We start from the raw sequence: 10,771 nt of genomic DNA, 5'->3' as shown, positions 1-10,771 counted from the left end.
AAACCAGCACGTCAAGGCCCGTCTTAAGTTTGCCAATGACCATTTGGATGATCCAGAGGAGTCATGGGAGAAAGTCATGTGGTCAGATGAGACCAAAATAGAACTTTTTGGTCATAATTCCACTAAACGTGTTTGGAGGAAGAAGAATGATGAGTACCATCCCTAGAACACCATCCCTACTGTGAAGCATGGGGGTGGTAGCATCATGCTTTGGGGGTGTTTTTCTGCACATGGGACAGGGCGACTGCACTGTATTAAGGAGAGGATGACCGGGGCCATGTATTGCGAGATTTTGGGGAACAACCTCCTTCCCTCAGTTAGAGCATTGAAGATGGGTCGAGGCTGGGTCTTCCAACATGACAATGACCCGAAGCACACAGCCAGGATAACCAAGGAGTGGCTCTGTAAGAAGCATATCAAGGTTCTGGCGTGGCCTAGCCAGTCTCCAGACCTAAACCCAATAGAGAATCTTTGGAGGGAGCTCAAACTCCATGTTTCTCAGCGACAGCCCAGAAACCTGACTGATCTAGAGAAGATCTGTGTGGAGGAGTGGGCCAAAATCCCTCCTGCAGTGTGTGCAAACCTGGTGAAAAACTAAAGGAAACGTTTGACCTCTGTAACTGCAAACAAAGGCTACTGTACCAAATATTAACATTGATTTTCTCAGGTGTTCAAATACTTATTTGCAGCTGTATCATACAAATAAATAGTTAAAAAATCATACATTGTGATTTCTGGATTTTTTTTTTTTGATTGTCTCTCACAGTGGACATGCACCTACGATGACAATTTCAGACCCCTCCATGATTTCTAAGTGGGAGAACTTGCAAAATAGCAGGGTGTTCAAATACTTATTTTCCTCACTGTATCTCTGCGTCCAAGTAGCAGTGCTTCGCCTGTGCTTCACCCTAATATAGTCCCAAGTCAATATCTGCCTAGGAAATCGCCTAGTGTTAATCTGAATCGCTATTTGTACTCGTTGTGAATACGCAGGCCACAAGAAGTAATTAGGTGTTTTTTTTAAAATGTATCACTTTTACTCAGGACATGCTAGCTGGCAACAAAGGATTCCATTCATTAAGCATTTGCCCACCTATCTAAATGTAGGAAAGAAGGTGAATAAGCCCTATTTAAAAAAAATAGTGTATAACTATGCAAATCTGTGATATTTAAATGTTAAAGGAACACTCCACCGTTTTTTCATATTAAACTGTTATTCCCTTAACTAAGACGAGTTGATACATACCTCTCTCGTCTCAGTGCGTGCACTCAATCGCTCTGGCGTGCGGCGACACTTTGATAGCACTTAGCTTAGCCCAGTTCATTCATTAGGATCCAAACAGAGATGAAGCTAGAAGCGACCAAACACCTCCACGTTTTCCCTATTTAAATACAGTTACACGAGTAGTTACACGACCAAGTATGGTGAGACAAAATAAAACGTGGCGCTTTTCTAAGCGGGTAAAAAGGATAACTATAATGTATGGCGGAATAGCACTTGGGAGCACTTCGACTTGGCGCAGTAAAAAGTCACGTTGTTTCTAATGACAGAAGTGAGTGGGAGAGGATTTTTCAGGAGTGATGATATTACTGCGCCAAGTCAAAGTGCTCCCAAGTGCTATTCCGCCATACATTATAGTTATCCTTTTTACCCGCTTAGAAAAGCGCCACGTTTTATTTTGTGTCACCATACTTGGTCGTGTAGGCTAACTGTATTTAAATAGGGAAAATGTGGAAGTGTTGGTCGCTTCTAGCTTCATCTCTGTTTGGATCCTAATGAATGAACTGGGCTAAGCTAAGTGCTATCAAAGTGTCGCCGCACGCCAGAGCGATTGAGTGCACGTACTGAGATGAGAGAGGTATGTATCAACTCGTCTTAGTTAAGGGAATAACACAGTTTAATATGAAAAAACGGTGGTGTTCCTTTAAACAATACAAATTTAATCTCTTTATTTACCACTGTTTTTGCTGCTTAACTTTATGATCAAATTCAACCATATAAACAAATGACTTTAGTTGAAACGACACTTCTGTTTCATATTTGTATTGCTAAAATAATTGTTGAACTTCTCCTGCTCTCTGTTCTTATAGAAATTGTTACTTTCACTATTTTGAAAGAAACAGTTTACTTTTTCAGGGGAATACATGAAGTGTTTAAGGAGCCTTGGTTTTTGATTGTTAGTGTTAATATATATTATTTGTTATATAAATGGCAATGGAACACTTTGGGCCCTGTTATTCATTTATAAAATTAACATTTTGTAATGTGCCAAGTTAAAAGTTTATCTGCATAATTTACAGTATTATCTGAGAGAGAGTTTCTTTCGTAAGTAAAATGAATATTATAACTAGGGATGTCCCGATCAGGTTTTTTTGCCCTCGAGTCCGAGTCCGAGTCATTTGATTTTGAGTATCTGCCGATACCGAGTCCCGATCCGATACTTAATACATTAAAAAAAAAAAAGAATAAAGAAGAGCGAAAAAACAGATCCAGGATGTTCCTTATTTTTTATTTAATTCACCTTATTTTAACATTCAACAACTCTGTTAACAAACAGAGCACTTCTGTGAGGTAGCTTGAACAATCAAGTAATACATAAATTCTTCACTTTTGGACTTTAGTGCAACAGTAAATATAAAAAAGTCTAATATATAAACAAATAGCACCTCAACTTAAAATACCCGGCAGGCATGTAAACAAATAAAAAATAAAAGTGCTACAGTGTTTGCAAAGCCAGTAATGTGCTTTTAGGAACTGCACTCCTAACTCTTACACCGGTTTCACACTGCACTGTTAGCAGAGCGTGCAGTGCGTATTTTTTTCGCCGCCCATGTTAACAGATTAAACCAGGCTTTAGAGCATTCACACCGCACGCAGAGGCGGCGCGGCAGTGCGTAGCAGAGCAGAGCAGGAGTGCCGCTATCGTTTCGGCGCCGAGTCTATTTTTGCTGCGCCGCTTTTGCTGAATTAAAGTGACAATACATTGATCATGGCCAAAATACACCGCAGTTTTATCCAAAAAGTGCATTGATGATATCTATTGTGTTTTAAACAGTCAATCAAATGACCAACAGCAATTTAAAAAGAAAACAAATGTCCAAAAACAAACTTGTTGCCATGACAATAAAAACAAAGATGAACAAAAAGTTATATGAAATTATTAATAAAATAAGCTTCTTGACAAGTCTTTATTCTTAAATGTATTTGAAAACGAAAAAAGCAATGCCAACTTATCCATTATAGAGTAGCCTACTCTGTCTGTAGCCTGCCCTACACAACCCGCGGTTCAGCCGCGCGTGACAAAAGCTGCCAGTGTGAAAGCAAAACGCGCGTGTCCTGCCCCTGCCCTGCTCACCATATGAACTGCTCCTGCGCTGCTTACAGTCTGCTAACGCGTGCAGTGTGAAACCGGCGTAACTCTGTGCCACCGCATAACTATAGATGTGTTAAAAAATAATGAGAATATATATACATATATATCCGAGTCCTGATCGGAAGGTAACGTCCGATTCCGATCGAGTCTGAAAACACGTGATCGGGCCCGATTTCCGATCACGTGATCGGATCGGGACATCCCTAATTATAACTGAAATGTACTAAAAGTAATCTTAATTGAGAGTCTAGATTCACAACAATTTGGGAAATCTATTTCCATACCAATCCCCAACACAAATACCACAATGGTTGTACATATGGTTCATTTAGGGCAGGGTTCACCAATCTCGGTCCTGGAGGGCCGCTGTCCTGCAGAGTTTAGCTCCAACCAGCTCCAACACACCTGTTTGAAAGTTTCTAGTATGCCTAGTGAGACCTTGATTGGCTGGTTCAGGTGTGTTTAATTGGGGTTGGAGCTAAACTCTGCAGGACAGCGGCCCTCCAGGACCGAGATTGGTGAACCCTGATTTAGGGCATGTAGGTGTTAAGTCTCAATGGATTATTTAAAAGTTGGAATTTTTATTTTATTTGATTTTTTTACATTTTCACTATTTCAATATCTTAAAGAAACATCAATTGCAACTACATTTATTTGTCTTACTTTTCCTCTCTTTTCTTTTTTTCCAGATGGCAATATCTGAATTGCTCGCCAGCACCTGAAACAAGGCAGGCCATATCTAATGAGGTTTACATCATTGCATTATGCTCAAAGACCACATTTTCCTACAGAATTTGGGAATTGATGATGATTGATATGACAAAGACTTTTAAGGATTGATTTTGAATCCTTTATGCAATTTTCTGTTTTAATGAAGTCAGAGTTGCCATTTTAGAGATGCTGTGAAGTTTTTTTTTTTTGTTTGTTTGTTTTTTGATTGGATGTTTAACTAATTTTATTTCCTGGAATATATTTCCAATAGTCCAAGTTATATTTTTTAAACATCTCGCATAATCATGTTCCCAGTTTCGTAAACCATTGAAATTTATTAGTCAAAAGAATCTACATTTGGCTTTGTCAGGATGGCGTACTCAATGGACTTTGGTGGAGGAGATGCCTTCATCTGCACAGAGTGTGGCGAAGGGTTTAGTCAGTACCCTAAACTAGTTGAACACATGGCCATTCATGGACTTAATGGCTTATTTTCCTCTGATGGTTTAAGCATAAGTAATGGTAGTTGTATCAACGCATCCATTGAGGTTGCTCTCCATGAAAACGGAATGCTTACTGTGGTTGATCGATCTGTGTTATCTAACTTCACTTTCTTGTTTGGAAAACCTTCAACCAAGTCATTATGGTGCCAACCCCCTAATCAAGAAGCCTTGACTTCATCCAAGATGCCAGAGAAGCAGTATGCTCAGTTTAAATGTGAAAGATGTGGACAAGTGTTCAAAACCCCCAAAAGCTTACAACTGCATCAGCAGTACCGTGCTCTTGAGCAGGGGCTCAAATGCACCCTGTGCTGCAAGGTGTTTAATGACAGGGAGAGTTTGCAGAGCCATCTTCAAAACCATGCTCATGAACGCTTTTACAGCTGTGGACACTGTGGAAAGCGATTCTTAAGACAAGAGACTTTACTGTCACACCAAAAACAGTGGCATGGATCTATTGGTTCCAAGACTAGTAGATCAGAGGAAGATCAAGAAAATAGCATGGACAGGTCTTATCCGTGCAAAATCTGTGGCTTACGCTTCTTTTGGCTGTCTGACTTGCAAAGCCACCTAAACGGTCATTCTCGTGTCAACAAGCCAACCACTGAAGCAACGCAAAAACAGGAATCACTTGGGGAAGAAGAAAGTAAGAAAAATGGCAGTGATTCTGTTAATGAGCCATGTCGTTGTGGCCTGTGTGGAGAACATTTCAACCAAATTTCAGATTTAAGAGAACATCATAAAATACAGCATCCAGATGAGGTTGAGCTGAAGGACTCAGATTTACCAGCTAAAACGAAACCGCAGTACCATGGTGTAATGCAACAAATGGTTGCAAAACAGCAAAAGCAGCCGCTAAGACCAAGCTTGAGAGGAAGACATAGAGGAATGAGCAGAGCCAATTTTAGTGGTAAAATATTCTCCTGTAAACTTTGCCATCGTGTGTTTGTGCACTCAAGCAGTCTCTCTCGTCATATGCGGTACCATAAGGGTACTCTGCATGCCTGTGTTTATTGTGGAAGACACTTTCCACAAAGATGTGATGTCACAAGGCATGTGGCCATGTACCATAGTTCAGCGCTTCAACCTAAGGCTCCTGGGGAGTCAAAGACAGAACATGAGGTTAAAAGCGGTGAACAGGAACCTGCAAAAGCTTTAACACAAACAAAAAGTGATAGTGAACAAGAGGATCTTGAAGAAGAAAATCAGCCCGAGTCCAAGGCAGATGACCGGTTATTTGGTTCTCGATATACGAGAACTTACACACCAAGGATGAAGTACAAATGCAAAGAATGTTGTAGAGTCTTTGGGCTACTTAGTGTTTATAAGCGGCATGTGTATTTCCACAAGCGAAGTCCCTGCAAGGTATTGCTCAGTTGCCCTCTCTGTCCAAGCCGCTTCACATTCCTCTCTGCTTTACATAGCCATCTTGAGAATCATCATAAAGGAGACTCTGAGAATGATGGCACAAAAGCTCCAGAGACCAATGTAGTTGATTCCGAAAATCAACAGGAAGATGCTGATGCTGAAAAGCCTGATAAAAATGCTGATAATGTTATGTCATCGGAAATAATGAATGAGTCTACTGAATGTTCTCAGACTTAGAGATGTACAAAATGGTCAAAAGTATATGGACACCCTCTTCTTAATTAACAGGTTTGGCTATTCCAGTAACATCAGTGTAGACATCTTAATTCTCAACTATAAAGTGATATTCTATAGTAGAGTATTGTGTGCTTTCAGTTTTGTTTCAATAGCGAGGACTCTTTTCTATTCCAGCAGGGCAATGACTCTGCACAAAGCGTTGGTCTACTGATTCAGGTGTTGAAGAATGTGAATGACATGCACAAATCTCAGACCTAACCCCGAACACCTGAAATGGATTTAGAACCCTTTTGTTTAATGTCATTGGCTGACCTCCTTGATGCTCTTGTTTCTGGAGCAAGTCTCTTCAGCAATGTTCCCTCCCAAAAGAGTGTGGAGGCTGATACAGCACCAAAAGCAGAGATTAATGTTTTTTGTCATGCTTTTGAAATTAAATGAATGAGCATCAGAGGTAAGGGACTGATGCTGGAAGATGTCTTTCTGTTCTGATTTACCACAAAGGCATTACGGTCTTCATGCAAGCCGGCACTGTACTTCTGGAAAAGTTGGAAGCACAGCATTCTGTAGAAAAGCATTGAATAGTATGGTATTAAGATTCTGATATTAAAGTGCCCCTATTATGGATTTTTGAAAATGACCTTTCATGTAGTGTGTAACATAGCTCTAAGTGAATGAAAACATCCTGCAAAGTTTTAAATCTGAAAGTGCACCATATATAAAGTTGTCTTTCAAAAGTAAGAGTCGACTCTTGAGTCAATGAAATGAATAGTTTTTCAAACGAGTCATAAGCCATTTCGTTGTGATGTCAAGACGAAACATTAGCATATTGAGCGTGCGCAGACACCAGGGAAAACTTGAACCCCCTCAAACCTGCAGCTGATTCCAGTGAATACGGGATAGCATGTTGAGAAGATGCTGTGCTCTACAATGTGAAGGTTAAGCCAGTTCTTTTCACTGCCTAAGGATGAGCATGTGAAGAATCAGTGGTCAAAATTCATCTTTACCACAATACCACAGCAGTATAATCCTAAACTGTTGCTTTGTTCCCTTTATTTTACTGACGACTGCTTCTCAAATCTCGGAGTTCAGTGTAGGATTCGTAAACCGCTTGCTCTTGAAAGATGGTGTTCAAAATACTTAGTTTTGAGTTTTATATTGTGCATAAATATATATTATATTTATATCTCCTGCTAACTGGGCCACTATTACCTAAAACTCTATTAATGCAGATTGTCTGTCGTTCTCACTACTTTGAGGAAAGATTAAGCAAGGAGCAAGATTTGTTTTACCAACGTAGAGCTCGGCAAATGTATGCACTGTTATTTATACAGTTTCTACATGTTCACCGCAATAAATTAGAAACATACTCGGTAAATAAATAAGTAGGAGTAAAATAATTGGTTTGTTGATGGTGAGGAATAAAGCCCAATTTATTCTTCTGCGTCGAACTCACGTTATAGCTATGTCATAGGCTGTGTAGCACGCGTACCCTGACGTGCACCTCTGCAAAAATGTAACAACGCGTCAGTTCCACACGGACACAAGCGCTGTGATTGGTCTGCTAGAACCCCTCCCTTGGGTCAACGCGAACAAAGACACAAAACTATAAATGAAAATTAACGCGTAGCCTACAGCGTAGAGGCTCCGGCGTAGGTCCGATGCAGAAGTATAAATCAGCCTAAACAGTTTAAACATCTCATAATGTCCCTCAAACTGAGTAGTGTATCACTGAGAAACGTCCTGCTCGAGTCGTCCCTGCGATGGAGGTTTGGGTTGAATGACTAGTTCTTTCAATGTTACATCAATTCACTCGCGGTCGGATTGATATGGTCAAATCGACGTCATTGTTCTTAACTGTGATTAGTTTACGGTGTAAGAAGCAAGGGGGTAATCTTTCAGAAAAAACTGAAGCTTCCCCGGGGGACGCCATTGATTAGCAGACCATCACCTGCTGTTAGCATTCCATTGACTCCCATTCATTTTAGCGTCATTTTGACAGCGAATAACTTTACATCTGAGGCGTTTAAAGACTCCATTTGTCCATTATTTATTTCTAAAGAAACACGAAAATGTATAAAAGGCTCCATTACCCTGTATCTTACGTTATGGCCCCGTAGAAGCAGTTTTTGTAAAAATAGGCGAACGATTGCGTCATAACCACGCGACTCTGTCGCACAGTAGAGAAATTACCGTATGGACAGGAGGAGAAGCTCGCGGGCAATCGGGGGGACGTGGAGGCAAAATGACAAAATAATTAATCAGAATACTTTGCAAAAGTTTCTCCTGCTCCTAGCTCATGGACACCTCCTACTCACACTCTCCGTCTCTGCACGTTTCGGAAGGGAATGATTCACATTTCTCTTGGCTCAGCTACTAGAAGACAGACAGGTTGCTCACGTCACATCTACGTCGTCAAGCTCAGTTTGAGTCTGCGCAGTACGGTTAGCCATCAGGAAGCGAGTGCTTCTAATTGACTTCACTTTTCTCCGTTGAATCCAATGTGGTCGCTGTGTCCATTTCTTTTACTGTATGTAATTGACTTCATTTTTCTCTGTTGAATCCAATGGAGTCGCTGTGTCTATTTCTTTTACTGTCTATGGTAAGAAGCCTCAGGGCAAGTAGAGCTGACGTTATGGCAATGGGCGTTTTTGTTTTCGACGCGCGCTGTACGCGATAAACCAATCACAACAGACTGAGCTGTCTGGCCAATCAGAGCAGAGTAGCTCGCGAAAAGGGATGGATTTAGAGAGATTGATTCATCTCACGAGTCGTTTGAGAATCATTGAAAATGTGTTGATGTGCAAATGTATATTATGAGAAAATGAAACAGTTTTTTGACCTGTTGTAAACCTGTTGAATGAGACTCCAAAACAACATTAGGAAACTTTAAAATAGCATAATAGGGGCACTTTAAGACACTGGAATACCCGGAGAAATGCCAAACCTGTTCATTAAAAGTGTGTCAATAATGAAGATATATAATGTATGTCAGCATTGTCAGAATGCTCATACTTAAATGGTAATTTACACTTTTTTTTAGTCTTCGTGTGTTGTACTTTTATAGGGTTAGAAGCATTCTATAGACTTCTCGGATGTACTGAATACTTTTTTCTTTGTATGTTGCATTTGTTGTTTATAAAAATGTCATCAAATTCTCTTTTGCTTTTTCCAATTTTTGGATGTGCTCTTTGAATTCTTTTTCAAAATGGGCATTGACGCTATGTGCATGCATGAACCAAAGGGACCTGTATAAGAACCCATGGTGTCTGAATTAAAAAAAAATACTTTGAACATTTAGAACAAAGCAGAAGTTTTTAAATCTGGAATTACTCATGTCATTCAAACAGTCTTTGCTAATAGTTTTTTTTAAGAGCATACTTCTGGTGCAGTTAGGGAAATATGTATTTTAGCTATACTTTTTATAATTAATAGTCTAGATTTTAATAAGCCAAGCCAAGCCACCCCACACCACACTGGAGTCAAAGGCTGTTTCTCAATTCCAAGAAAGCAAAGAACGGACTTGCGTTCTCATGGAGAGACTGATCTTGCCAGGCGACCTTGAAAGAACGAACTCTGAAGGACGCGAGGACAGAGAACGCATATTTGTGAGAATTGAGATGTGCTGTGATCTTGTTGCTCAACTGACTGTCCCAGCATATTATAAGTAGCAGCCAATGCACAAAAATACAACATAACATCACAGAAGAGTGTCATAACCTATTAAAACATTTATTTCATATTATTATAGACATTTACCCGCGTGTATTTGTGAAAATAAATGTGTGTTTAATTTTACCAATCCTTTGTCAATGTTAAGATATTTTTTTAATATGCCAATAAAAATTCTGTCGGCTTTCTTCAGGTCTTTATCACATTATTAAAATTAAAAAGAAACAAACAAATGTTAACTTTCACAAGCTGTCACGTATTTGTGAGTTTGCTGTGGGAATCTCTTCAGTGAGAACGAGAAGTTTAAAGCTTACAGGTTTCCGTACGACGACTGCCTGCAGTGTCTTCTGGGATTTCTAACGGTTAGATTCTCTCAAGTCTGCTTTTAATGCATCCTAGATATCAAGAACACATCCGGGTACTTTCATGTGTTCTCTGTACTTGCGTTCTTAAAAATGGGACTTCGACGGTGGTTGTTGATGTAATACGGGAACACAAGGACGCAAGACCTCTTAAGAACGTATATTGAGAAACAGCCCAAGTCTCTACACAAGAGGAAACCTTAAATATAATTTTTTTTGTATAACATTTTTACTATTCTCATACATCAGTAACCAATTTTCTGCAAGTTTAGTTTCACTTGTTTAAATAAAGATAATTATGTTTCCCCCCTCTAAGGCCTTGTAATTGTTGAATTTATTTTTCATATATCAAAATTATTCATTGTTTTTATGCATACAAATATTGTTCCTTTCTTTGACTTTGGTTATGCTAAATACACAAATTCTGCTTGCCCTTAAAGATCTTAAATTTTGTTACAATTTAAAATTAATTTAAATTATCATGAAGAGTTAAAGATGCACTCAGTATTCATTGTTTGAAAAATGAGTAGTACTTTTTAAAAATTTGTTT

General features: G+C 39.4%; 1 protein-coding gene and 1 long non-coding RNA gene across 2 annotated transcripts; one reads left to right on the top strand and one right to left on the bottom strand.

Moving 5' to 3' along the window:
- Positions 1 to 4,456: 4,456 nt before the first annotated feature.
- On the top strand, positions 4,457 to 7,654 carry LOC307173094 (uncharacterized protein; the record flags this gene model as incomplete). Its single annotated transcript, XM_079895900.1, has 1 exon — positions 4,457 to 7,654. The coding sequence occupies one exon, from the start codon at positions 4,457 to 4,459 to the stop codon at positions 6,188 to 6,190; it is 1,734 nt and encodes a 577-aa protein (XP_079752026.1). The 3' UTR covers positions 6,191 to 7,654.
- A 571-nt stretch (positions 7,655 to 8,225) lies between these two features.
- On the bottom strand, positions 8,226 to 10,535 carry LOC307173095. The gene is made up of 2 exons (XR_013823806.1): positions 8,782 to 10,535; positions 8,226 to 8,715 (listed from the first exon to the last, which is right to left on the bottom strand). It is a non-coding gene; the product is annotated as an uncharacterized lncRNA (long non-coding RNA).
- Positions 10,536 to 10,771: the final 236 nt, after the last annotated feature.

This window comes from Squalius cephalus, assembly GCF_949319135.1.
Source record: "Squalius cephalus genome assembly, chromosome: 15".
NCBI lineage: Eukaryota > Metazoa > Chordata > Actinopteri > Cypriniformes > Leuciscidae > Squalius > Squalius cephalus.
Note: the sequence above shows the minus strand (reverse complement) of the source record. Positions and strands in the feature narration are given on the sequence as shown.